This window comes from Oikopleura dioica, chromosome PAR (genome assembly GCF_907165135.1).
Source record: "Oikopleura dioica chromosome PAR, OKI2018_I68_1.0, whole genome shotgun sequence".
NCBI lineage: Eukaryota > Metazoa > Chordata > Appendicularia > Copelata > Oikopleuridae > Oikopleura > Oikopleura dioica.
In genome coordinates, this window is record NC_137293.1 from 4,679,272 (window position 1) to 4,701,901 (window position 22,630).

At 41.6% G+C, this 22,630-nt stretch overlaps 11 protein-coding genes and 2 long non-coding RNA genes across 15 annotated transcripts; 3 read left to right on the forward strand and 10 right to left on the reverse strand.

The window, feature by feature from the left end:
- The first annotated feature begins 832 nt into the window (after positions 1 to 832).
- Positions 833 to 2,412, forward strand: LOC145702400 (uncharacterized). The gene is made up of 7 exons (XM_081779622.1): positions 833 to 979; positions 1,036 to 1,148; positions 1,191 to 1,312; positions 1,360 to 1,545; positions 1,589 to 1,691; positions 1,729 to 2,108; positions 2,150 to 2,412. The coding sequence occupies exons 1-7, from the start codon at positions 837 to 839 to the stop codon at positions 2,351 to 2,353; spliced, it is 1,251 nt and encodes a 416-aa protein (XP_081635748.1). The 5' UTR covers positions 833 to 836; the 3' UTR covers positions 2,354 to 2,412.
- LOC145702401 (uncharacterized) lies at positions 2,351 to 3,366 on the reverse strand. Its single transcript, XM_081779623.1, has 4 exons — positions 3,199 to 3,366; positions 2,983 to 3,159; positions 2,878 to 2,941; positions 2,351 to 2,837 (listed from the first exon to the last, which is right to left on the reverse strand). The coding sequence occupies exons 2-4, from the start codon at positions 3,077 to 3,079 to the stop codon at positions 2,423 to 2,425; spliced, it is 576 nt and encodes a 191-aa protein (XP_081635749.1). The 5' UTR covers positions 3,080 to 3,159; positions 3,199 to 3,366; the 3' UTR covers positions 2,351 to 2,422.
- Positions 3,367 to 3,949: 583 nt separating this feature from the next.
- On the reverse strand, positions 3,950 to 5,537 carry LOC145704309 (uncharacterized). The gene is made up of 4 exons (XR_014134442.1): positions 5,418 to 5,537; positions 4,598 to 4,639; positions 4,099 to 4,552; positions 3,950 to 4,054 (listed from the first exon to the last, which is right to left on the reverse strand). It is a non-coding gene; the product is annotated as an uncharacterized LOC145704309 (long non-coding RNA).
- A 1,576-nt stretch (positions 5,538 to 7,113) lies between these two features.
- LOC145704744 (uncharacterized) lies at positions 7,114 to 7,638 on the forward strand. Its single transcript, XR_014134492.1, has 3 exons — positions 7,114 to 7,252; positions 7,290 to 7,403; positions 7,445 to 7,638. It is a non-coding gene; the product is annotated as an uncharacterized LOC145704744 (long non-coding RNA).
- Positions 7,639 to 7,692: 54 nt separating this feature from the next.
- Positions 7,693 to 9,699, reverse strand: LOC145703107 (uncharacterized). The gene is made up of 6 exons (XM_081780418.1): positions 9,577 to 9,699; positions 9,285 to 9,360; positions 9,106 to 9,239; positions 8,582 to 9,062; positions 8,429 to 8,539; positions 7,693 to 8,377 (listed from the first exon to the last, which is right to left on the reverse strand). The coding sequence occupies exons 1-6, from the start codon at positions 9,577 to 9,579 to the stop codon at positions 7,851 to 7,853; spliced, it is 1,332 nt and encodes a 443-aa protein (XP_081636544.1). The 5' UTR covers positions 9,580 to 9,699; the 3' UTR covers positions 7,693 to 7,850.
- A 252-nt stretch (positions 9,700 to 9,951) lies between these two features.
- LOC145704551 (uncharacterized) lies at positions 9,952 to 10,769 on the reverse strand. The gene is made up of 3 exons (XM_081782005.1): positions 10,708 to 10,769; positions 10,263 to 10,666; positions 9,952 to 10,223 (listed from the first exon to the last, which is right to left on the reverse strand). Exons 1-3 carry the CDS (start codon positions 10,752 to 10,754, stop codon positions 9,952 to 9,954), a joined length of 723 nt encoding a protein of 240 aa, XP_081638131.1. The 5' UTR covers positions 10,755 to 10,769.
- Positions 10,770 to 10,828: 59 nt separating this feature from the next.
- On the reverse strand, positions 10,829 to 11,271 carry LOC145701376 (uncharacterized). Its single transcript, XM_081778598.1, has 2 exons — positions 11,066 to 11,271; positions 10,829 to 11,025 (listed from the first exon to the last, which is right to left on the reverse strand). The coding sequence occupies exons 1-2, from the start codon at positions 11,241 to 11,243 to the stop codon at positions 10,829 to 10,831; spliced, it is 375 nt and encodes a 124-aa protein (XP_081634724.1). The 5' UTR covers positions 11,244 to 11,271.
- Positions 11,272 to 11,390: 119 nt separating this feature from the next.
- LOC145703530 (uncharacterized) lies at positions 11,391 to 12,408 on the reverse strand. Its single transcript, XM_081780893.1, has 3 exons — positions 12,255 to 12,408; positions 11,619 to 12,208; positions 11,391 to 11,571 (listed from the first exon to the last, which is right to left on the reverse strand). The coding sequence occupies exons 1-3, from the start codon at positions 12,362 to 12,364 to the stop codon at positions 11,477 to 11,479; spliced, it is 795 nt and encodes a 264-aa protein (XP_081637019.1). The 5' UTR covers positions 12,365 to 12,408; the 3' UTR covers positions 11,391 to 11,476.
- A 204-nt stretch (positions 12,409 to 12,612) lies between these two features.
- LOC145703017 (alpha-aminoadipic semialdehyde synthase, mitochondrial-like) lies at positions 12,613 to 16,395 on the forward strand. Its single transcript, XM_081780325.1, has 10 exons — positions 12,613 to 12,697; positions 12,745 to 12,794; positions 12,868 to 13,278; positions 13,337 to 13,994; positions 14,041 to 14,101; positions 14,271 to 14,426; positions 14,851 to 15,326; positions 15,370 to 15,994; positions 16,037 to 16,190; positions 16,233 to 16,395. Exons 1-10 carry the CDS (start codon positions 12,676 to 12,678, stop codon positions 16,386 to 16,388), a joined length of 2,769 nt encoding a protein of 922 aa, XP_081636451.1. The 5' UTR covers positions 12,613 to 12,675; the 3' UTR covers positions 16,389 to 16,395.
- A 14-nt stretch (positions 16,396 to 16,409) lies between these two features.
- LOC145703016 (uncharacterized) lies at positions 16,410 to 17,072 on the reverse strand. 3 transcript variants are annotated; one of them, XM_081780324.1, is made up of 4 exons: positions 16,858 to 17,072; positions 16,739 to 16,816; positions 16,582 to 16,691; positions 16,410 to 16,542 (listed from the first exon to the last, which is right to left on the reverse strand). In XM_081780324.1, the coding sequence occupies exons 1-4, from the start codon at positions 16,986 to 16,988 to the stop codon at positions 16,433 to 16,435; spliced, it is 429 nt and encodes a 142-aa protein (XP_081636450.1). In that variant the 5' UTR covers positions 16,989 to 17,072; the 3' UTR covers positions 16,410 to 16,432. The 3 variants fall into 3 exon arrangements, with proteins under 3 accessions (XP_081636450.1, XP_081636449.1, XP_081636448.1); XM_081780323.1 differs by having other exon boundaries at positions 16,582 to 16,694; XM_081780322.1 differs by having other exon boundaries at positions 16,582 to 16,703.
- A 53-nt stretch (positions 17,073 to 17,125) lies between these two features.
- LOC145701377 (uncharacterized) lies at positions 17,126 to 17,956 on the reverse strand. The gene is made up of 2 exons (XM_081778599.1): positions 17,512 to 17,956; positions 17,126 to 17,350 (listed from the first exon to the last, which is right to left on the reverse strand). Exons 1-2 carry the CDS (start codon positions 17,716 to 17,718, stop codon positions 17,126 to 17,128), a joined length of 432 nt encoding a protein of 143 aa, XP_081634725.1. The 5' UTR covers positions 17,719 to 17,956.
- Positions 17,957 to 20,291: 2,335 nt separating this feature from the next.
- Positions 20,292 to 21,103, reverse strand: LOC145704214 (uncharacterized). Its single transcript, XM_081781659.1, has 2 exons — positions 20,655 to 21,103; positions 20,292 to 20,596 (listed from the first exon to the last, which is right to left on the reverse strand). The coding sequence occupies exons 1-2, from the start codon at positions 21,061 to 21,063 to the stop codon at positions 20,412 to 20,414; spliced, it is 594 nt and encodes a 197-aa protein (XP_081637785.1). The 5' UTR covers positions 21,064 to 21,103; the 3' UTR covers positions 20,292 to 20,411.
- A 228-nt stretch (positions 21,104 to 21,331) lies between these two features.
- LOC145702506 (uncharacterized) lies at positions 21,332 to 22,400 on the reverse strand. Its single transcript, XM_081779739.1, has 3 exons — positions 22,015 to 22,400; positions 21,628 to 21,971; positions 21,332 to 21,533 (listed from the first exon to the last, which is right to left on the reverse strand). The coding sequence occupies exons 1-3, from the start codon at positions 22,336 to 22,338 to the stop codon at positions 21,446 to 21,448; spliced, it is 756 nt and encodes a 251-aa protein (XP_081635865.1). The 5' UTR covers positions 22,339 to 22,400; the 3' UTR covers positions 21,332 to 21,445.
- Between the last annotated feature and the right edge of the window lie 230 nt (positions 22,401 to 22,630).

The following is a 22,630-nucleotide window of genomic DNA, read 5'->3' on the forward strand; positions in this document are numbered from 1 at the left end:
TTGATGCTAGTAGCGAGAAGGAGAACAACCTGAGTAGCAAGGGCAAGCGTTGACACAATCGAGCCATTGTCCCTGACATCGAGATGTGCAGTTTGGATCATCACAGATCTCTTGACACTTATCAAGTTTTAGTTGGCAGTTGTCTGCGCATATCTTCCCCAAATCCGCATCGACGCATTTAAAATTTAAGCCTTCAGTAAGAAATTCTAGAGCCATATCTCTCAAATCGACAATGTTTGAAAACGGAGAAGAAAAAAAGCCGCAGCATGGGAAAAACTCATCATGCTATCTGTTAACTAAATAAACCTCTTTTTATTTCATTTGCAGAAATTTTCATCGACAATAAGCATGGGCGCGTAATCAAGGCGCAAGTCGAATCCTGTTTCGTAAACGATTGAAGAGCTGATTTCTCGATCTCCGATTGTTATTCGCTCGAGTTTGTTGTATCCAACAAAGACAGCATCGAGAAGGTTTGTTGCGGAAACGTAAAAAGCAGGTTCTTGAAGTTGACCAAGGGTGTCCCATCGGTACACGAATCCTTCGCCATTCGGGTTGTCGATGAAGTCAAGTCGGTAAACAGTGTTGTCGTAGCTTGTGTCAGTAATGATGACGATGCCCCGGGGGTCGGAAACGAGGGAATGGCCTGTTACAGAGTTGTTCTTTTCAGACAAATAAAATCACTCTCGAATCTGGGGCATTTATAAAACTTTATGCTTTGATTGGTAAATGTCAGCTGCTCGAATTTGCAGCGGACAAACGAGTTTAATATTTATTCATCACTGATTTGACCTTAAAAAGCGGCACAATATCGATCTTCACGAACTCCCAACAGTTCAATGATTTTGGTTCAGTTTCTACTATTTTGCCAAGTTTCTCTTGGCTCAAGAGCTCGTCCTGGGTTCAACAGACGATTTCAAGAGAACAATGATCAAAAGACTAAAAACGAGAATGTTTCAATGACGGCCTTTAAAACTTGCCTGTAAGAATTTTTTTCGATTTGGATCCCTTAATTTTTAACTTTGGCTTTTCTTTCAGCGATGCCGACTTGCAAGCAGAATGTGATGCACTGTGCCGAGCCGAGTACAATCGATGCCGGCTGCTTTGCGAGACGGAGTATTGCCAGTCAATTTGCGATCGAGAGTACCAAAGTTTGAATCGAATTAATAACATAGTTTCAGAATTTTTCTTAGTTTGCCGGGACAACTGCCCTTGCGGAGCGAATTGCGAGGACGGATGCATCAACTGCGACAGTTCTTTTTGCCCAACAACGACGACAATAGTGACAACAACAACGATTGATCAGAATATGCCCGTTAGTCATCCTGCGTCTCTTGATACTAATTTTGATACTTTTTTAAGAGTTATGTGCATATCTTGGTCTTTGGTTATGAAGATTTGGGAGACTCTTACATTTTCTCTGGAGATGGACTAACGAAAAGCTCGCCGAATATTTTCGCTCCTCAAACGGATTATATGAAAAAAAGCGTTTCTGCCATAGTCAAAGGAGAAATGTATATTTTTGGTACATACCAAGATGATCAAAAGGTATACCGTTTATTTCTCAGAATGTAGGAAAACCCCAAGTTAGATCGCGAAAATGATCGGTTGTTCTATAAATGAACTGCCCATTCGATTGGTTAACCAATTCTCGTATGGCGCAGCTGCAATTGACATTGATGACGGAGAAAGAGGTAGAAATTTTTTTTCTGCTTTTTTCAACGATTTTAGCGTTAATCTGTCATGCTTTTCCCAAGCCGGATTACAACAGCGAAGAAAACAGAAATTGCGATATCTTCGACACAAAAAGCGCAATTCAGACTCATTCAATGCAATATCCCCATTGGTACGGCGGTCTTGGATATTATCAAGGACAACCGACGACCGTATCAGGCGATGGTTTCGATGGATGGCAAAAGGTCGAGACTTACAATGAATCTACTGGTTGGACAAGCCTTGCGGATCACCCACGGATCGCTGCTGGCCATACTCTTACTGGACTGGAAAGTGGAGCCATGCTTATGGTAGGTGGATTTGAATTCGATTGGGAAACTCGAGACATTTGGCTGCTAAAAGAAGATATATGGACGCTCATTGGCGAGCTCAAAGAGGCGAGATAGGAATTTTGAAAAGAAAGACATCATTACTTTAGTATAATGAATATGGCTCGGCCTTGAAAATCGGCGACTATATCTACGTCGTCTCTGGTGTAGCGGACGATTCTAACGGATTACATCCAGTTGAAAGAATCCAACTCGTCAGTGACGAAGAGATCAAAACAGAAGTCATCGGTGCACACGATTTTTTGAGCTACACGCCAGTAATTCTCGAGGCAACTGCTGATTTCTGCGTTTAAAGACTCACATCAAGTGATTTTACGCTGATTCTCTACCATTTTGTCTTCAATAAATAGGTCCTTCCGAAATCAAATAGTACTTGAATCATAACTCTTGCCTGTAAGCTCGTGTACGGGAAAGTTTGATCCATAGTGAGAAACCCAGCCGTGTTCTTCGTCGTAAATTTCGGTCAATCCGTGGCACTCGCGCTCATCCCCACCGTCGCCATCACAGCCGCCCATTGTGATCAACTCATTCGTAAACTCATTTTCGTAAACGACGATATCCGCCCAGTCGTGGCCCCTCGTCGTTTCTTGAGCGACGATTTCTTGGCGAACTCCATCAAAAGTCATACACTGATTTGCTCGGCCTTCTTTGCCATCGAAGCAGGTCCAGATTTTGCCGTTGTAAGCAGTGCAAGAACCGAACATACCCCCGTGAAATGGGTATTCAAGACTTGCAGATTGGCGAGTGATTTTGCAATCTTCTACTTTTGCGACAGCACTAGAATTTTATCTCTCATATTTCACGGTGTAAGTCTTACTTTGGATAAAACCAACCACCGATGAGCCAATGCTCCCCGTTAAGCATTGCGTAGCAGGTATCCTCTAAAATCATTTTTGAAATCAACAAGAAAAATCTCGCCTACCAATATCAAATCCGTGGTTAAATTGATAAGCAAAATTTCGAAAGTCAACTTCTTCCGTGTACGAGTTCCAGTGCATTCCCTTGTTCCATTCTGACATTCGCTCATCGATGATAAAGAGGTGATGGAGGGGAGACGCACAAATCGGGTTCGGGCAGTTTTCGCAACCATCGGGACATCCTTATTTCGATTAAACTGGGCTACTTTTTGGGAGAAAACCTGAGTAACATGGACAGGCAGCGAGGCAATCGAGCCATGTTCCTTGGCATCTTGATGTGCAACTCGGATCGTCACAGAATTCGAGGCATTCATCAAGTTTTACTTGACAATTATCAGCGCATATCTTTCCAAGTTCGACGTCTACGCATTTCAAATTCAAGGTGTCGTTAAAAATTCTAGTGGCATTCTCTCAAGTCGGTGAAAATTGAAACTTTGAGAGGGTAAAGAGCATCAGCATGGGAATTAAGGGGGTAGAACTAGGATTTTCGAAAATAGCCAATTCTAGACCGGCGCTCAAAGCCAGGCAAGCTAAGATATTCAAATTCTCTCTTCAGCTGAAGATAGAGCAAACTTAGATCTAACAACATTTTTCTTAAAAAATTTTTCGTCAACAAATTTTGGCGGTAGAGAGCGAAACACCAACCTATCTCATCGAAAATCGCCATTTTAGCCTATTCGCGTCCTCAAATTTCTCGAGTCACGTGACTAGTAAAATTTTTAACTTTCATTTTTTGATAGTTTAACGCTTTTTCTAGCAACATCTATGAGGAAATTTCGTTAACATAAGTAAAAACAGGTTTTTCTTCTTTAAAGGGGCTCTCAAAATTCACTGATTTTCGAAAAATCTAGTTCTACCCCCTTAAGTAACCTGCTAACTGTATAAATAAAGCCAAAGTTTGGAAATTCTTGAAGGTTAAGATTTGAAAAGTAAAGTCAATAATTTATCAATAATCGTGAAAATGATCATAACTCAGCGGATCCATTTTCATTTATTAGTCAAAAATTCCTCAACAGAATGAAAATCTGAAGTCTTCATCCGGAAAGAGGCGTTTTCATGTCAAGTTTTGCGCTCGCACTAAGGAAAGATTTAAGAATAATTCTTAATATTTTATTTATTACTGGATTTCTTCCCTTGCCACATTGTTGTCGCCATTGAGGACTATTATCCGGCCGCTTGAGTTTTTGAGCTTCCGTCCGAGCTTCCGCCCGAGCTACCTTTTGGCATTCTAAATGTCATATTAACGTTAATAAAACCAATCAATTATGTTCGATATAAGCAAAGATCATTTTGGTGCATGCTCAGCGAATTTGAAGTAGTCATGATAGTAGACGAAGTTCTGGATGTGTTTAGGAAGTTTCTTTTTGTAGCATTTTTCATACAGAACCTTCATAAAATGTTGACAATTTCTATTATTCCAACTTAAAAGGAATTTCGATTACAAACTCATTAATTTCTTAACCTGTACTTTTGGCCGTCCAAGTTTTTGCATCTCAACAAAAGTGTCGAAAAAAAGTTCTTTTAATTGTTTCCTCTCTTCTGGGTCTTTAGGTAACTTCGCAACTTTATGAAGAGCTTGGAATAAAATTGGTTAAAAAACAATTGCGGTTATTTTCTTACGATATTCGTACCATTCAACAAGTGGATCGTTTTTTCGAACATCTGAAAATCAATAATTTCAGATTATTTTTAAGGGTAATGGTATACATCGGGAGGCGCCGCTCGCTCGATCCACGCTCCGCAAGAACCTATTTCTCACGAGGCCGTAAAATCTGAACGGATCAAGATTTTTTCGAGATTTAAACAGATTCGGAATCCTCAAAGTCTCTTCTATAAACTGATGGAAAATTGAAACAATTGTCAAAGAGAAACAATGTGAAAAGTGCCAGTTTCCTTCAAATGACATTTTCTCCTGAATTTCTCATCCAATTTTTTGAAAATTAGACTGTCTTGTAGAGAATCGTCAGCTCTACAATTCCTGTTTTTCAGATTTCTTTTTTAAGCTTTTATTAATTTTACATCGCAATTTGTAAAGAGCGCTACTTCTTCTCGCGCCTCTCCGCTGCATATTTCTCGCGCCGCACTTGGTTTGAGGCTAGAAGACATAACTTTTGAAGGCCCAAATGAAAATTCTGAAAAACAGGAATTGTAGAGCTGACGATTCTCTACAAGACAGTCTAATTTTCAAAAAATTTGGATGAGAAATTCAGGAGAAAATGTCATTTAAAGGAAACTGGCCTTTTTCACATTGTTCCTCTTTGACAATTGTTTCAATTTTCGATCAGTTTATAGAAGAGACTTTGAGGATTCCGAATCTGTTTAAATCTCGAAAAATCTTGATCCGTTTAGATTTTACGGCCTCGTGAGAAATAGGTTCTTGCGGAGCGTGGATCGAGCGAGCGGCGCCGCCCCGATGTATACCATTACCCTTAAATCATACCGATTCTTATCATTTCGGCGCCATTATCATTGTAATAATATTTCATTGGGTAGATTATAAGAGCAACGTGACTATTCCAATCGCTCCTCGAGAAAAAGGCGCCGATATGAGCGAACCAGTTGCCGATCCATTGATGATTTCAAAAAAATTTCGCGGGCCCGGAAATCGTCAAAAACTTCTTGTCTAGTTTTGTAGAGCTCGTCGAGAGGAGTCGAATGATGTATCAAACTCCTGATAGTTTTAAGATTTTCCGTCAAAATAAGTGATAAGAAGGTGTCTTATCAAAGATTTTCTGACCAGCGCCGTTTTTGTTCTAGAAAAGCTGAGGTCATGCTTGACCCCGGAAAATGATCCTCATGATCTGTTCTATTACAGCAAAAATTTCAGCTCATGCATACGTATCCTGCTGTCCTTATCAGCGAAAAATCAAAAAATAGTGCATTTTGTTGTCGCTGCACGTTCCTAATTTCTGGAAGATTTCCAGTCCCATTCTCCTTGGAAAATGAAATTTAACGATAAACTCGGCTGGGTATATGATGACGGGCTGAAATTTTATGCTGTAATAGAACAGGTCATGAGGATCATTTTCCGGGGTCAAGCATGACCTCAGCTTTTCTAGAACAAAAACGGCGCTGGTCAAAAATCTTTGATAAGACACCTTCTTATCACTTTTGGCGGAAAATCTTAAAACTATCAGGAGTTTGATACATCATTCGACTCCTCTCGACGAGCTCTACAAAACTAGACAAGAAGTTTTTTGACGATTTCCGGGCCCGCAAAAATTTTTTGAAATCATCATTCTTCAGTCATCTTAATACTTTTAGCAACTATCAAATTAAAAATATTACGAAAATATAGTCGTCGAGCTCATCGACGTATTCCTTGATGTGATAGTTTCTCTCAATTTTTCGTTTATTATTCTCGCCTGATGAAGGCATTTTTATGAGAAGTTTCCGCGCTCTCAGCAGATCTTTAAATAGGTAGTTTGTTTATAGTACAAACACAAGAAAAATGAAAAATGAAGCAAAACGAAGGGCCTGCCTCAAAGCAATGCCTTGGAAGATAAAACTCATTCGAAACAAATATCTGTATACCAATATACTGTAAGATTCTCAAGATACTTATGTACTTGAAAGTTCGGATAAGAATGCGTTGGAGCTCGCAACTCTGTTGCAAATTGTCTTATGTCTGATAAATTATTTCGGAAAGAGCATGGGTTAAATATTAGCTGATCTTTTTAATTAACCATATAAACGAAATCGAATTCAGGGATTGCTCAATTGCAGGTGATCGGAGTTTCCGAAGATATTTCTTTTAACATTTTTAAAAGTTATCGTTTTCCAAATTGTCATAAATAGACAATACGCGCATTTGACAAAATCGTAAAATGTTTCAGACACAATGTGATCGTACGCTTTCTCAGGATCATAAAAGAGCCTATTTCAAAGGAACCTAACATACTATTTGAAAAAGGCTACTTCGATTTTCATTATTTTCCAACAGAGAAAATGGCGCTTTCCGATCGAGACTTGATTTTGGCGATCACTTTGCCGATCATTTTTGTTTTACTCGTGATTTTGATTGTTTTGCTGTCTTGCATTTGCTGCTGCAGGAAACATCTCTGTCTTCGGATTTCAAATCAATTACTAATTGACAATCAGGTTTTGAAAATATAATCCCTCGTTAATCCGACAAAAGCACTTGCACTAAAAGAACTTGTGGAAAAGGAGCATGTGGAACAAACTGCTGCGGGGGTTGCAAAGGATGCGGACCGTGCCCTTGCCTCGGCTGTGGCGGAAGCTGCTGCGGCTCTTGCTGCAAGAATGATGTTGAAGGTAAGCACACAGCAGGAATCAATCTATATATAAAAAGCGATCTACCCGGACTCCTCGGACAAAAACTCGAGCAGTGGCTCAAGCGACGATCTCTCCCTGAACATTGAAGAGCAAAAGGTCCACGTCGAATCGGGTTTCCCTGTCCATGAAGGTAAGGACTCCTATTTCAACAATATATCTGTTTCTTTCCAGAATACGAAGATACAACGGTCGACACCACTTATGCCAAGAAACCAGAGCCAGTAACTCGACCAGAGGAAGCCTCAAAATACCGCTACGCCTCCGAGTACAGTTACGATGTCCGAACTGTACATGGAGCAGAGCACGAAAATGTGACTGTAAATCAGAAACGCTCCTACACTCATTTTATCCACTAATAAAACTGAAATCAAGGAAGAAATCGAAGTGATAAATTATTTATTAAATAGTATTTTCCAGTTTTGAAACAGTTGTGAACTTGAAAAAAGGTTTGAAAAGTTTCTGCGAAATGATGTGTGGCTTACCTATCGGCGTACAGTAATCGATAGATAAGAGATTCTACTGTTGGAAGTACAGAATTTCGGAAAAAGGGGGTTGCTAGTTCTTTTTTGAATGGTTTTTAGCAAGTGGGGGTCTTTTTGATCGAAAGAGGCTTTGCGATTTTGAAACCGCTAATACGTCCGATTTTCACCGGCACTGTAGCGGATTTGAGCAGGACGGTCTTGCCGACCTTGACTTTTAAGGCACTTTTTGTCGCTGTTTGTTTGCTTTGCGCTAGAGTTTCTGGAATCACTGGTGGTGGAATACGAGGCCGCTTGGTTGGGCCTCGCCCTCCTGTTTTTTCTACGGCAATGGTTTTCCAGTACTGGTTTTCGACGGTAGGCTTTGGTGCGAGAACTGGTAGGGATTTTTGGGAAGGCACGAGTGTGGGTTTTGAACGGGTAAAGATAGGCGTTTGCTGGACGTTGATTTGGGGCACTTTTTCGGGCAGCGTCTGGGAGACGGAATTTGACTGACCATCATCATCATCTTCTCCTTCGGAGTCTGTGAACGCCGTGACGGTGCAGGGCTCGTCATCCGGGTCGATATACTCGCTCTTGATAAGCGGGCTCTCACCCTCGGCGAATTCCATTACAGTGGCAGTTTCTGAAAGCAATGATTACCAGTAGTTCTCAGAGGAGAAAGGGAAGGGCTTACCGGAATCAGGTTGAGCCTGATTTTGAGGGAGCGGCCGGCCGACTCGGTTCGCGTAGAAGACTTTTTGACCGTTGAGTTTGGAAGCGTTGGACATGTAGACAAAGTCGATCACTAGAATTTTCATAAATAACGTTTTTTTAAAGAAAAATTTACATTTTCCGTCTTTTCCAACCAGTTTCATCGTCTTTTTATTATAAATTTTGAACTTGCTTCTGTGATCGGTTTTGTTGTTAATTCCTGTAACTGGCATCGACTTCCAATCCGGCGTTCTCTTTTTTTGGACGACTCGTGGCTGCTGGCTGGGTGTTTTATTATTGTTGCTGCTTGGTCTTGACAAATTCTTGAGATTTATTTTCGGCTTGAGAATTGGAAGAGATTTGGAAGGAAGAATTTCTGCTTGAAGCTCGGGTGTTTCAATGACTTCTACGTTTGATTCTTCGTCGATTGGTTCTTGTTTGACAGTGACTGTAGGTTCGACAGTGGGGCCGGTTTCGTCTTCGTCTTCTTCAGTGACAGTGGCTTCGGAGAGAAGAGAAGAAGAGCTGCTTTCGCCACCGCGAAAGACGGAAATTGGGTCTTTGATTGTTCCGTCCGCGGCGGTGTGGACTGCGTGGATGTGATGTTGCATCGTTTCCTGTTTTGAAAAAATGAGGGTCAGGGAGATCAGTGGCTAGTACCTTGTATGCGTATCGTCTGGAGCAGTAGGGACACATGATCAAGAGATTGTAGCGCTCGCCAGCGTTGTATCGAGTCGAGTGCATCACTTTATCTTCTTCTGATTGCTCCGTCTTCATGACTCGCTCGACTGTCTCTTGAAATTTTGCTGTAAAAAGGAAGGAGTCGGTAATTGATTTACCTTTTTTATTTGGCTTGGAGACAAGATGCTCTCCGGGAATCCGGATTTGGAATGAATCGGAGCCAGATTCCAAGACCTGAAAATGATGCTTCAAAAAGAAATATTTCTAGAGAAATCTGCAATTCGACTTGACTAAAAGCAGCCTCAAAAACTGTAATTTTCCTTTACTGCACTAATGTAAGGATTAATTAATATTCAAGAGAACGAGGATTAACAATAGTCATTCTGGTTGCACATAAGGAAAATTTTCAACCAAATTTTTAAAATTAAAATTTTTTTTTCAAATTATTACCATGGCGGATTGCACCGGAACAGGATCTCTTTCTCTCTCTCTCTCGCCACTGAGAGTCGCCTGAGTGAGCTAAGAGAGAGAAAAGACCAGCCAGGGGTGCCTCGTGGCAGCCAATGAGCTCCTGGGCCCACTGCGCGTACCACCCTCTCTGGCCAAAACTTGGGAAGTGTTGACACTAGCGAGCGGGCGCCACGGGCAAGCCCAAGCTACAACTCGCACGTTCTTTGTGGACTCCCTAGAACTTCTCTGTTTGACAAGATAGGGCAATCAAATCTCTTTTTAAAAAATCATTCTATAAAAAATCATCAAAAAATAATTTTAAACTAAAGGACTTTTATGGTTTTTTAGCAGTTTACATCGTTGATTTTATTGAATTCAAGCATCGATACAGTAATCAACATCAACCGGAAACATGGGCGAATAATCCATGTGCAGTTTGAATCCCGAATCATAAACGACTGAAGTCATCCCTTCGTCAGTGATCGTAATTCGCTCCAGGAAGTCGTATCCGATGAAGATGTCGCCGAGGAATTGAGTCTTTGCCAAATAGAATGCGCTTTTTTGCAAGTTTCCGAGCTCAGACCAAAGATTCTCTCGAAGTCGGAAAACCATGTTATCATCACTGCTGTCAGTGATCAAGATAAGACCTGAATTTCTATGATTTCACTTTTTTCAAGGTTGTTTACCCGATGGTTCAGAAAACAAAGCATGGTTGGTAATTCTCTCGAAGAATTCAAAGTCCGTTCCGGTCAAGCTCCAACCCTGCTCATCGTCGAAAACCTCCATCACGCCATGACACTCCTTTTCCTCGTAGCTTCCATCATTGTCGCATCCACCGACGGTGACCAAACTTCCTTCGTGAAGCACCAAGTCGGCCCAATCGTGACCGCGAGCTGTCAAATGGTCGATTCTTGTATGGTTGACCCCGTTGAAGATTTGACACTCTTTCGAAGTCTTCGCTTTTCCATCGAAGCACGTCATGATTTTGCCTTGATACTCGGCGCAGGAACCAAAAGTGCCACCGACAAATTCGTAGGTTAATGTTACATCTTGTCTCTTGACAGCGCAGTCTTCAATCTTTGCAACGGCGCTATAATCGAATTTTAAATAAGCAAAGACATTTTTCCTTACTTTTTGTTGTAATATCCGCCAAGAAGATAGTGCTCTCCATTCATCATTGCATAGCAGGAGTCCTCTATTTTCCAAGACTTTTTAAACAGTATGATTTTCATTTTGGAGGAAGAAAATAGAATCAAGAAGAGCCTGTTCCTATGTCGTATTGATAGCTGTAGTTGTAATTGAAATTTCTGAACTGAATTTCTTCCGTTTCGGAGTTCCAGTGCATTCCCTTGTTGTAATCTCCCATTCGCTCGTCAATCACAAACAGATGTTGCTGGTTTGTCTCGCCGCAGATTGGATTCGGGCAGCCCTGGCATCCTTCAGGACATCCTAGATCAAGTCTATCAAGGACCTCTAGCTTGAAATCTACCTGAGTAACAGGGGCAGATTGTCAGACAATCGAGCCAATCGCCTTGGCATCTAGAAGTGCAGCTTGAGCTTCCAGCGCAATTGGCAGTGCAAATATCGAGAGTTTTGTTGCATTGGTCCGCGCATAGTTGACCGAGATCTCCATCAACGCATCTAAGGTTGAACAGCTCAAGAGCCATTTTCTCTATTCCTTTTTATTTGAAGAGCAATAACGAACAGACATGCCATTAGATCCGACCATCGACATATTGAATTTTTCTCATTGACGTCATGAAAAAGAAACTTCAAGAATTGCTTGAAAGATATAGACTATATCATATAGTTAATCAAGCTTTATTTAATGATTGACGGAATGTATGATTAAAATATTGAACTTTTTGGAAGACAGTAGTTTTGGAACTTTGAAGATATTTTAAAAGATAATAATGCAGAGCAAGAAAAGACTGAAAAAAGCTGGAATGGAAGAAGATTCGCCGGCGAGTTTTTGGTATTCTTCGATGATTTGTTCTATGGAGAGGTTTATGTTAGTGGAATAATAGAAAAAATGATATTACTTGTGATTTCGTTGATAATATCATCGTTGTTTTCTGGATCAACGGCGAAGCGCAAAACGGGGTCAGTTTGATTTTCATTATCGCCGGAGCCATCAGCAGAAAAAATCCCCGCGTTTACGTCCGTTAGATTAACCAGCGATCGCTCAATTGCTCCCAAATCGTCTCCAGAAGCCTCAGACAAGTTCAATCCAAGCGACATGCCCGTAATTTCGATACTGTAGTCTCCGGAGTTCTCTTCTTCTCCATAATATCGATAATAGTCGATTAATGATACATCTTCATCTTCATCTTCACCTTCGCCATTTTCTTCGGTTAGATAGATCAGCGAGCGCTCCATTGTTTCTCCAGATCCTTCCGAGTCGTTGAAGCTGAGCATAAATCCTATTACTTCTAGACTAGAGCTTCCAGAGCTCTCCTCGATCTCGATAAAGTTCATAAATGATCGTCCATCAGCAGAGCCATCCTCATCCTCCCCTTGATCGTTTTCGAAAGAATGATTTTCTCGGAGAGATTTGCCAACAGCACTAGAATTTGTCGAGTCGTTGTTGTCTCCAGAAGACTCTGAGTCATCCAAAACGCCTCTTGGGCCGCTAGAATTGGAAATTTCATGTTTTCAAGACAATTTTTTGGTCTCACCGGACAGATCTTGGGTCAAAATAAACATCTTCCATCTCAAAAGTGAGCAGCTCAAATGTCTCTACGTTCGCCAAGCTAGCACCAAAAATAAAAAGGCCGAGAAAAATCATCGTAAAAATGCTTCTCTCCTCTCGCTACTCTCGCTTTTGCGAAGTGAGCGAAAAACCGATCGGTCGATCATTTTTTTCTTCAGATTTTATCAAATGGTGGCGCAAAAGTGAAGCGAACAGATTTTGGCTTTAGAAAATTTTCCGTATCAACGCCTATTTTTCTTGGTTGAAGCTTAGACACTTCGCATTGAACGAGCTAATCCCCTCGGGCGTGTACCCAAATTCAAAATAAACTCGTTAGTGCAGATTTTTGTCTAAAAATTCTAGAACTAGCATTTCGCAATTAAAAGCAGTAGTGTTATTTTACAGTGATGATCAGAGTCTCCAAGAGAAGTAAGTTGCTTTTGCGTTATTATGGTGATAAGGATGATTGTCACTAGAATTTCTGGTCTCGGCAGCATGCAACGGAACTATTGGCATTAGACGAGAGGTAATTCAAATTTTCAGAAAATACGGGTGTCATTTTTTTGTTCATTTTTTCAGAAGAAAACGCTCTCTTTCAGGATTTTCTTCCCTATGAGCGTCGGTCCCCACTAACCCCCGCCAATGTCGCCTCCCTCGTCAAAGCCGGTCACGTGGTCAAGCTTGAGCCTTCCGGAAAACGAGCCTATTCCGACGGCGAATACGTCAAAGTCGGAGCTGAACTGGACGCGAACTTGGAAGGCTGCGATGTGATTTTTGGAGTGAAACAGATTCCAATTGATTCGATTGTGCCGAATTCTACTTCTGTTTTCTTTTCCCATACGATCAAGGCGCAACCTGCGAATATGCCGCTTTTAGACACGTGCCTGAGGGACAAGGTGACACTTGTCGATTACGAGTGCATCGCAGAAAATGGCGAGAGAAAGGTAGCCTTTGGACACTGGGCGGGAGTTGCTGGAGCGATCAATTCTATTCATTTTCTCGGGAAACGGGTCGAGAAAATCTTTATTTTCATCTTTATGAGATCCTTTTTGACCCATGAAAAGCCAGCGTTTACTTTCCCTCGGCCACAACACGCCGCTAACAACGATAAATCTCGCCGGCGGCTACGTCGATTCCACCGCAGCAAAAGAAGCCATCTCCGCTGCTGGTCGAAAAATCACCGAGTTTGGCCTTTCCCGATCCATCGAACCCCTCACTTTTGTCATCACCGGCAGCGGGAGAGTCGCGCAAGGAGCGATGGAGATTCTCGATGCTCTTGGCGTCACGTGGGTGGATCCAAGTGAGCTGAAAACATTGGCGAAGAAGAAAAATAATGAAGTTTTTGCGACTGTAGTTGAGCCGCATCATCATCTGATCCACGAAGACGAGAGCAAAAGCTTCCCGAAAATCGGCACTGAAAACTGGGACTTTTTCCTCGAAAACAACAAGGACTACTCTTCAAATTTCAATACCGAAATTGCCCCTCACATGTCCTGCCTTATCAACTGTCTCTTCTGGGCGCCTGGCGATCCAAAAATCATGACGAATGAAGATCTTCAGAATCTCGTCAATTCGCAAAAGAAAAATGCTGAATTTCCTGGAGTGCCATTTTTGCCACAGAAGTTGCAGGTGATTTCTGATATCTCAGCGGACTCCAACGGAAGCTTGGAATTCGTGGTCGATTGCACTAGCATGGAGGAGCCCTTCGAAATCGTCGATGGAACAGGTCAATCAAAACTCAACCCTTCCCCCTTGAAACTGAAAATTTTCAGGTTCATCCTCACGCGACCCAAAAGCTCCAGGTGTTGTTATCACCTCAATCGACTACCTCCCAGGAAGGATATTTCTCGTCGCCAATTTTTTCCAAATTTTCGAGACCTCGAATTTCATCCCTTTTCTTTTTCTAGAATGAGAACGCCCGGAGTGCGTCGGATTTTTGCCCGTGCAATCGTATCAGGAACAGATTCAAGCTAGAAAAAGATAGAACGATAAATATCTGAAAAGCTCTTTTGCCAAGAGAAGCTTCGGATCATTTTGGAAACTGTCTCTTGCCCTTTATCGATGATTTATTGAATCTTTCGTCAGGACAGGGGGATGTGTGCCCAGCGATAAGGAACGCCGTGATTTGCCAGAATGGAGCGCTGACAACTCAGTACAGGTAAATATGAATTATATTTTGGTATAGAAATATCAGGTTAAAGAAAATAACCAAATAGTGGCCCAAACTCTCTTTCTTCGGACAAATGATTCAGTAACTGGCCATTGTCTTCTTCTTCATCGTTCCAGTTGTCCCAGTAGAGGTCTTTTAAAAAAACAAATTATAATTTTTCTTCAAAGACTTACCACTTTTGAAAAGTTTACAGGCAAAAAACGAAACGGCTACTATTTTCATTTTACTCGGATCTGACCTGTTTTCCTGCAGAAGCCTAATTTTTCAACTGTTTATTCCTTTCTATAACGTCACATAATAACAAGCATAATGTGACATTATTCATGCCAACATAAGGCTAATTTAAGCTTCTCGGTTTTCAGGTCAAAAATCACAATGATCAAACATGATAGACTAGAATTGATTCTTTCAGATACATTTCTGATATGAGAGCTGCTCAAACTTCTTCAAAGTCGATCCTTGTCCTGGGCGCTGGTTATGTTTCCGCTCCCGTTGTCGACTACCTCTCTTCCAAGGGCTACAAAGTCACGATCGTTTCCTCCGTCGAGAACGAAGCTGCAAAAATGATCTCTCAATACAATTTCGAAAACTGCACTCCCGTCCAACTCGACTGCGTCAACGACAACGAAGGTCTTTCTTCCTTGATTTCAGCGCACGATCTCACGATTTCGCTCCTTCCCTATGTTTTCCACCCCCATGTTTGCGAGCACGTAATCAAGGCTGGCAAACAAATGGTGACAGCTTCTTACTTGTCTGATGGAATGGCGGCGCTGGATGAAAAGGCGAAGAAAGCGGGAATTACAGTCATGAACGAGGTTGGAGTCGATCCTGGAATTGATCATATGCTCGCGATGGAACTGTTCGATGAATTGAAAGAAAACGGAGAAGGTAAAAACGATGTCGCCTCAAATTCATTAGTCCCTATATTTAGACGTCAAATCGTTTGTCTCATTCTGCGGCGGTCTCCCCGCCCCCGAAGCTTCCAACAACGTCCTTGGCTACAAATTCTCCTGGTCCCCGCGTGGCGTCCTTCTCAACACCGTCTCCGGCGCCAAGTGGCTCCACAACGGCGACGTCGACGAAATCCTCCCCGGCGGCGACATCATCAACCGACCCTACACCTTCAGCGGCGACGTCAAAGAAGTTCCCTTCAGCACATGGAACGGTTACTCCCTCGAGGGCCTGCCCAACCGAGACTCGACCAAATACACCGTTCCCTACGAGATCCCAAAGTGCGAAACACTCCTTCGCGGAACATTCCGATACGCAGGCTATTGCGAAGTCCTCCGAGATCTTCAAGCGGTTAATTTGATCAACGAAGCTCCAAGTCCGAATCTATACGATGCTGACAACTGGCTTGAGTTTATGGCTCTGCACTTAGGGCTGGACAAAAATGCTAGTGCGATGAAAGTAATGGCGAAGGCGTCAGAGCTAAAGAATGGCCTCGGTCAGGGAGTTAATACGAATAAATTAGCGAAACTCGGCATTTTTACCAAAACAAACAAGCTGGAGAATCGAAACTCGCCTTTGGACGCTCTGGCTGTTCTTCTCAATCGGTAAAAATGGCCTGTTTAGCTATGAGTTAAGTTCATATTCAGGGATATGCAATACGGAGAGTCGGAAAAAGACGCGATCATTATGCGCCACGAAGTAAAAACTCATCAGAACCCGATGACCATACACGGCGTCGACTTCATCTACTACGGCAATCAAGGCAAAAACGACGGAAAAGAATATTCCGCCATGGCCCAGGTACATCCTACCCCTCTTTCCTCCCCTTATCACCATTCTTAGACTGTTGGATACCCCGCTGCGATCTCCGCTCACTTGATAATGGAAGGTGTAATCAACAAGCCAGGAATGCTCACTCCTGTGACGAAGGACATCTACGTGCCGATCCTCGACGAGTTGAAGAAACTTGGAATTGTTGCCAACCGAACTTTGAATTGAAACATAACTTTGTAAATAAAATTTTCTTTTGTAAAATTTTTGTTTTATTCGTGAATATTTGTAAGCATTATTTGAAAGGGATGAGGCTCAAGAACTGTGGAGTTTTGAAGCGGGAGATTCATGAGATCTGGAAAGGGAGGAGGTTGTGGAAGACCTAAAAAAAGGTAGGAAAGGGTTAAAAAAAGGGATCTACCGAGATTGATAAGGGTCGATGGAGGCGGATTGATGCTGGTTGTCGTGGGAACGGGGGATGTTTGAATTTCTGGAGCTGCTTCTTCAGTCGGACATTGAGGAATTAAAATACTGCTTTGAGGTCTACAAGAGCATTAATCGATTGATTGAGGTCTTACTTGTTGAGTTGTTCACTATTGGAGGTCGCTAGTTTGATGGCGTCCTCGCATGCTTCGAGCATCTTCGCAATAGAACAGCTGAAAATCACATTTGAAATTTGGAAAAGTGATTCTCGTACCTTTTTGGAAGCAAATCTGTCAACAATTCATCGATCACCGGGAAGCACAAGCCCTGCTGAGCAAATTTTCGCTGCAAGTCCTTCAGTTGTTGGCCGAGATCGAGGTATTCCGTGTCTAGCGTCAGTTGCATGATTTTATCAGCGGGAAGTAGTCGCAAATCATCGGGAAGAACCAATCCGCTTTTTTGTATTTCTGATTGTTCCTGATTAATCAGCTGACTGATTTTTGGGTTGAGAAGATTTTCCAAAAAACTTGTTTTCGCTTTTTTCAACCGTTCCTTTCCTTCATCTCCTTTTTCGTCAGAAAGCGATATCCATCTGTTTCCGCATTCTGCTGGACACATCGTTGTTGCTTGAGGTGGCAATTCAAGCCCTGGCGCTGGCGAAATTTCTTGCCGCAAAGATGGCAACTGTATGGCATGGCTCCAGTGTGAAGATTCATGTGAACCATGAGTGTCGATTTCTGGCTAAATCCGCGGTCGCAAACTTCGCACTAAAAATTTCAAATGGTTAGGGTTTAGGTTGGTAAGGGCCAGGAATTCATAAAAATGGCGGCTTTCTTGAATCAGATTCTATTGAAGTAAGAACATTCTGGAGAAATTTTCCATAAAACTAGAAAAAATCCACCCCCTAAAAATAACAGTAAATTTTTACCTTGAAAGGCTTTTCTCCCGTGTGGGTGTACAAATGTCTTTTGATATCAAACTCTTTCCGAAAAACCTTCCCACATATCGGACATGGAATATTCTCTGTCTTCTTCTCTGGCTCTTTCTTCACCGGCGGTAGAATCTTTTCCCAATAAAACGGCTCTGTTTTTATTTCTTCAAAGCCTATTTCGCTCTGGTTCAAATTTGGATTCATTGTCAATTGATTGAAATTTCTGAATTGATCTGTTTCGATACTGAATGCATCTTTCGCGGGCTTCAGATGAATCGTCACGAATTCAATTTCATTCTTATCGCTTATTTTTTATTTCTAAGCCCGGACTTGATTAGTCACACGGCCCGGTGAAGAATTCATCTCTTTATTCTTGATTGAAGAAATCATTTCAACTGACATGGTTCGCTGATCTCGATGGAAATAAAGAACCGGCGATTAGGCGTACTCTGTAGATTTATAGAAATTCTAGAGATATGGCGTGATCGCGCCGCGCTTCCTTTTCCCATTCTAGAGCTGGTACTCGTGTCTGATAGACGGGAGTCCGAGTTACTAGAAAATTTAAATGGCTGCCATCGATGAGCTGAAGAAAACTGCACCTACAGATTTTTTACGACTTCCGGCCCAACAAAAAGTTATTTGAAATCATCTGCTGACAGCTCAGACAATTATCACTTAGCTCAGCTCAGCTCAATTTAACCACCAAAAAACAGCTCAGCTCAGCCAGCTCAGCTCGCCTCTAGTAAGGGTCCGCTCAGCTCAGCTCACCTAAAATTAGGATCCGCTCAGCTCAGCTCAGCTCAGCTTTAATTAGCGTTCGCTCAGCTCAGCTCGGCTCAATGAGCTTTGAAAAAGGCTAGCTCAGCTCAGAGAATTTTTTACTCAGGTCATCTCAGCTCAGCAAAAAGAAGCAAAATTTGCAACTCTGAAAAGCAGTATAAAGGGATGAATATTAAGAGAAAAAAATAAAATTAGGCAGATAAAGAACAGGAAAGTCTATTGGCCAAAACCTTTATAAACGTCATGTTCAACGAGTAAATGGTCAACGCTGACAATTGAAAAATTAAAAATACATAATTTAATCAGTATAAAAGGAAGACAACGCAGGGTTTCAATTTTGAGCACAAGAAATTACAATGAAAATTCAAAATTTGTTTCTTTTATCTCCAGCCTTTTCCGGAAAACTTGAAGGCAATCCTTGGATTGAAAAATCCGCCAAGGCGATCGAGTCGGAACGTCAACTCGGAGGGATGAGCTTTCGGAGTTCTCCACTTTGTAACCTAAAAAGAGCTCAACCAAAAAGAAGAACCTTTTTGCTGCATGAATAAAAGATCAGTCGAAAAGTAAACTTTGAAATAAAAACGTCTCGTAATCAAAGAAATCAAATAGAAAATCTGAATTTTTAATCAAAGCGTCCATTAGTATCTTAAAAAATCTCCGAGAGTTCTTTGTTTTTCAAAAAATAAAAGAGGAAAAAGATTCTGTTTTAGCTTTTTTGCCTAAAAAGAGGCGGAATGAGCAGCATTTATTCTCAACCCGAGGCATATAAAAAGAGTTCCAAATCAAGTTCCAGCTCCTAATTTTGTTTATTTTGCCTTGAATGATTTCTTTTTTTATGAAAAATTAAGCATGTAATGTTAGCTAATTTTGGTTCAAGTTAGAGAGAAGTGATTCTGAACTCTGATTTTAAAAACCCAGAGGCAACGGATTCAAGAGATGAACTGATGATCGAAGAAGCAGCTCATCACCCATCCGGCCTTGAAAACGTCTACATCGGCTTGGCAAATGGAGAGCATCTCTGGGCCGACATGATGTTTTTCCAATCTTGGAACAGTCGTCGCCACTGCCGGACGCATATTTTTTGCGGAATTTTGACAATTCTTTTTGGTTTTTTCGTCGTTTTTTTCAACCCGTTTGACCGGCCGAATTATGGGACGCAAGTTATCGCTGGGGTATTTTACTTTGTGGCTGGAGTCTTTTCGGTGGGATTCAGAAGTCCAAGGGCGACGGCGAGGATTTGTACTTTGACCACTTTTATGGGGATTTTTATCATTATTGAAATTCTAGGTAAGCAAATGATCTACGAAGCTTCCTATTGGCCAAGAGTTTTTCTGGAGTTTTGCGATTTCTGATTGGCTTGACCGAAGAAAACCGCTCTTTTATTGGCCGATAGAAGAATCTTGTTAATTGCTTGTCAAATCATTAAAACCCATATTCTAGTTCTCCTCCAGCACGAGGCGCATCAACTCACAACAATTTGGAAAACGCGAAAACACGAAGGAGGACTTTGGGCGTTGCTTGCTTGCATGATCATTTCTGGCTTCGAAGTTGTCTTGGGCTTTTCCGCGTTTGGAGCGTGGCTTCGTTACAATGACTTGGTGGATAAGTTCAAAGCCAGAAATATGGAAATTGAACTTGGTCTTGCTTATCCGACGATTTATGGTAAACTTTGAAATTAGGAAAAAATGAAGGAATAATGATTAGGGCATTATCTATCAAAATGGAACTCTTCTGAAAGCGGGCTGAATCGGATCCGTAAATCAGCTGCGAGTTATGGTGATTTCTCTGAAAACAACGGTGAAAACAATGAAGATGATGGCGACGATTACGATCGAGATGTGGATCAAGAAATTGACAATTATGCTGAAATGGATGCGGAGATGGATATTGCTATGAATGAAGAACTTGGTAAGATTGAAAATGAAGATGATCGTCTTTGAGGTTGTATTTTGTAGATGTCGATGATGGGATGGATGATGGGGCAAATGACTTGGATGCTGGAGGCGATATTTAGAACAAAAATCTGTAATAAAGAATTAGTTTTTAGAATTTATTTGAATAAAAAGTCGCAGTTGTTATTGAAAAGGAGAGAATATAGGCTCATCACAAGAGATTTTTTAGAAATTTTTGATCACTTTGGCCATTTTGAATGGTAGTCGGCAAATTGGGCAGTTTTTTGGATCAAGTCTTTTCAAACAATCGAAGCAGAAAGAGTGACCACATCTGGAAATGCAACATCGATGGTGAGTTTTTCTGTCATAAGGCGAGAAACAGACTCTGCAATAACTGTCATCGTCATTTTCTAAATGAGATTTTAATGATCAAAGAATTTAAAAAATGAATTGTATTTTTAAAGATACCTTTATTCGACTGGTTGATGATTTCTTCTGTCATGATTTCTTTTTGCGAAGAAAATTCTTTGAGTTTCTTTTCGATGAGTTCTTTTTCCTTCGACAATTTTTTGTTCTGCTCTGACAATGTTTTGATCCAAGTGGAATTTTCATTCATTTTCTGGTTGATGAAATTTAGCTGCCTCGTTTTCTGTTGTTCTTGAAAAATGATGCGCTCAAATTTCAGTCTGGCGGTTTTCAATTCATTTTCTTTGCGCTGAAAATGATTTTCAATTTCATCTGGGAGTTTGATGGTTTCTTTGAGATCATCAAAATCGCTCTCAGAGTCTAATTTTAAACTCAACGGGCAATTTTTGAGAGCATTAAGCCATGCTTCTAGTTGTGGTACCGTGAGTGGGGGTCTGTCAAGTTCTCTCATTTTCTGATTGCAATTAAGTGAAAAGGTTGAAAGTGGTAGTTATTATTTGCGAAAGTGAATAATTTTCTGCTGCCCGATTCGTTTATATGGGGCTGGAAATGTGTCAAGCATAAAATCAGAAAGGAAAATAAGGTCAGTTGTTGAATGATTCGAATCAGCGTGATACCACGATTGGAGCACGCAGACAAATAAAGATTTAAATTTTAAAAGGAGTCCTGCAGAGAGCATGAAATATGCAAATTCCTTTTTTAAAATCAGATCCAATGAAACAAAAGGTTTTAAGAAAAGAGATGGATGTTTATTATTAAATTCCATGATTTCAAAATTTACAAGTGTTTTGGACAAGAAGTTTCGTTTTTTCACAAATGTTGGGATCAGCTTCTTAGCAGTCTTCAGCGACATCAGTTGGGACTCCGGACATACCGTCTGAAGCTGGGCAGCATTTCTTCTTGTTGAGTCCGATCCAGTGGCTTGAATTTTTTGTGAAAATCGGAAAAGGACTGATGAATTTGAAAATAGGTAAATTATCGTTGGGGGTACCCTTAAATCCTTTTGAGGACTTACTATTCTCGATCGTAGCCTCCGCAGCACTGGTGCTCGACTGGGATGCCTCCGTTGGTTGGGCAGTTTTCAGGGTCTCGGTTGTCGAATCCGTTGACGGACCAGAAGGCGTGGTACTCCTCGTTGAAGACCTCGGCGGAAGCGAGTGTGTCCTTGGCGAATTGAAGATCGCACTGGAAGAGTTCTCGTTCGCAGGAGCCCTCGGCGTTGGTAGATTCGAATCGGCCTCGTTTGCCGGCGTACTTCCAGGTGTATTTTTTGAATTCACCGATGCATTGGTCACCGTGCTTTTCTCGGACGCACTTTTGGCAGTCTTTGAAGGCCTTGCACTTGTTGTCAAGAGAATCCTAAGGAAAAAATGGGTTGAAAAAAAAATCTCAAAAAGCTTACCTTGGGCGCTCCAGTGCCCATTTCAGAAAGGGGTCGGTCCCCAAGCAAGTAGCAGTGGCATCCGTAAGCCCAGTACTTTCGCTCGTCAAATCTGTTCTTTCCAACGTTTCCGCTGAGTTTCCAGAGTTTCGCGGCGATCGCTTTCAAATCGGCGTATCGGCGCTCTCCGGAGTCGATGCTTCTGTCAGCTCCGCCAGGATTTCGGCCCGATCGAGCGAGACCGGAGCAGGGGACTTCTTGTCCGTCGGAGTAGCAGACGTCGTCCTCGGGGATCTGGATCTCGTCGGCGACGGCAAAGGCGGCGAAGAAGGCGAAAAGCTTCATTTTTTTTGAAAGAAAAAAATAGACTTTTTTGAGCTTGGAGGCTTTTTTTCTTGTTTTACTTCTTATCGAAGTTTTGATGAGGAACAATGGAAAGCGCGAGGTATTTATGGAGCTAGAAATGGCGCGCAAGGAGGGCGCGCTCGAGCAGAATCGCCAACTTGCATCATGAGCTTTCATGATTTGTCAGCAGGAGCTGGAGAATGAGATAAGACTAGCACTAGGTGAGTTTTGTTTGGTTAGAAAAAACTTTGTGATAAGTGAACTTTGAAAATTCTTTCAAATGATTCAAGAA

Excerpts from the sequence above, each read along its gene's own strand:
- LOC145704551 (XM_081782005.1), bottom strand. The coding sequence starts at position 10,754 with ATGATGAATGGAGAGCACTATCTTCTTGGCGGATATTACAACAAAAA. Across the intron at positions 10,667-10,707 it reads GGCGGATATTACAACAAAAA|CGCCGTTGCAAAGATTGAAG; the intron begins GTAAGGAAAAAT and ends ATTCGATTATAG. Across the intron at positions 10,224-10,262 it reads TTTGTTTTCTGAACCATCGG|GTCTTATCTTGATCACTGAC; the intron begins GTAAACAACCTT and ends ATAGAAATTCAG.
- LOC145703016 (XM_081780322.1), bottom strand. The coding sequence starts at position 16,988 with ATGCAACTGACGCTAGACACGGAATACCTCGATCTCGGCCAACAACTG. Across the intron at positions 16,704-16,738 it reads AATAGTGAACAACTCAACAA|ACCTCAAAGCAGTATTTTAA; the intron begins GTAAGACCTCAA and ends ATGCTCTTGTAG. Across the intron at positions 16,543-16,581 it reads ATCGACCCTTATCAATCTCG|GTCTTCCACAACCTCCTCCC; the intron begins GTAGATCCCTTT and ends ACCTTTTTTTAG.
- LOC145701376 (XM_081778598.1), bottom strand. The coding sequence starts at position 11,243 with ATGGCTCTTGAGCTGTTCAACCTTAGATGCGTTGATGGAGATCTCGGT. Across the intron at positions 11,026-11,065 it reads AATCTGCCCCTGTTACTCAG|GATGTCCTGAAGGATGCCAG; the intron begins GTAGATTTCAAG and ends GACTTGATCTAG.
- LOC145702400 (XM_081779622.1), top strand. The coding sequence starts at position 837 with ATGATTTTGGTTCAGTTTCTACTATTTTGCCAAGTTTCTCTTGGCTCA. Across the intron at positions 1,313-1,359 it reads CGATTGATCAGAATATGCCC|AGTTATGTGCATATCTTGGT; the intron begins GTTAGTCATCCT and ends TACTTTTTTAAG. Across the intron at positions 1,692-1,728 it reads CATTGATGACGGAGAAAGAG|CGTTAATCTGTCATGCTTTT; the intron begins GTAGAAATTTTT and ends CAACGATTTTAG.
- LOC145701377 (XM_081778599.1), bottom strand. The coding sequence starts at position 17,718 with ATGAATCCAAATTTGAACCAGAGCGAAATAGGCTTTGAAGAAATAAAA. Across the intron at positions 17,351-17,511 it reads CGGGAGAAAAGCCTTTCAAG|TGCGAAGTTTGCGACCGCGG; the intron begins GTAAAAATTTAC and ends TGAAATTTTTAG.
- LOC145703017 (XM_081780325.1), top strand. The coding sequence starts at position 12,676 with ATGATCAGAGTCTCCAAGAGAA. Across the intron at positions 13,279-13,336 it reads TTCATTTTCTCGGGAAACGG|CGTTTACTTTCCCTCGGCCA; the intron begins GTCGAGAAAATC and ends ATGAAAAGCCAG. Across the intron at positions 15,995-16,036 it reads CTGGCTGTTCTTCTCAATCG|GGATATGCAATACGGAGAGT; the intron begins GTAAAAATGGCC and ends GTTCATATTCAG.
- LOC145703530 (XM_081780893.1), bottom strand. The coding sequence starts at position 12,364 with ATGATTTTTCTCGGCCTTTTTATTTTTGGTGCTAGCTTGGCGAACGTA. Across the intron at positions 12,209-12,254 it reads TTTGACCCAAGATCTGTCCG|CGGCCCAAGAGGCGTTTTGG; the intron begins GTGAGACCAAAA and ends TTCCAATTCTAG. Across the intron at positions 11,572-11,618 it reads TATTATCAACGAAATCACAA|AACAAATCATCGAAGAATAC; the intron begins GTAATATCATTT and ends ACCTCTCCATAG.
- LOC145704214 (XM_081781659.1), bottom strand. The coding sequence starts at position 21,063 with ATGAGAGAACTTGACAGACCCCCACTCACGGTACCACAACTAGAAGCA. Across the intron at positions 20,597-20,654 it reads CATCAACCAGTCGAATAAAG|AAAATGACGATGACAGTTAT; the intron begins GTATCTTTAAAA and ends AATCTCATTTAG.
- LOC145702506 (XM_081779739.1), bottom strand. The coding sequence starts at position 22,338 with ATGAAGCTTTTCGCCTTCTTCGCCGCCTTTGCCGTCGCCGACGAGATC. Across the intron at positions 21,972-22,014 it reads TGGGCACTGGAGCGCCCAAG|GATTCTCTTGACAACAAGTG; the intron begins GTAAGCTTTTTG and ends TTTTTTCCTTAG. Across the intron at positions 21,534-21,627 it reads GGAGGCTACGATCGAGAATA|CCACTGGATCGGACTCAACA; the intron begins GTAAGTCCTCAA and ends AAAAAATTCAAG.
- LOC145703107 (XM_081780418.1), bottom strand. Across the intron at positions 8,540-8,581 it reads GGTTGGAAAAGACGGAAAAT|TGATCGACTTTGTCTACATG; the intron begins GTAAATTTTTCT and ends TGAAAATTCTAG. Across the intron at positions 8,378-8,428 it reads TCAGGCTCAACCTGATTCCG|AAACTGCCACTGTAATGGAA; the intron begins GTAAGCCCTTCC and ends CATTGCTTTCAG.
- LOC145702401 (XM_081779623.1), bottom strand. The coding sequence starts at position 3,079 with ATGTCAGAATGGAACAAGGGAATGCACTGGAACTCGTACACGGAAGAA. Across the intron at positions 2,942-2,982 it reads TAACCACGGATTTGATATTG|AGGATACCTGCTACGCAATG; the intron begins GTAGGCGAGATT and ends AAATGATTTTAG. Across the intron at positions 2,838-2,877 it reads GGTGGTTGGTTTTATCCAAA|TGCTGTCGCAAAAGTAGAAG; the intron begins GTAAGACTTACA and ends ATAAAATTCTAG.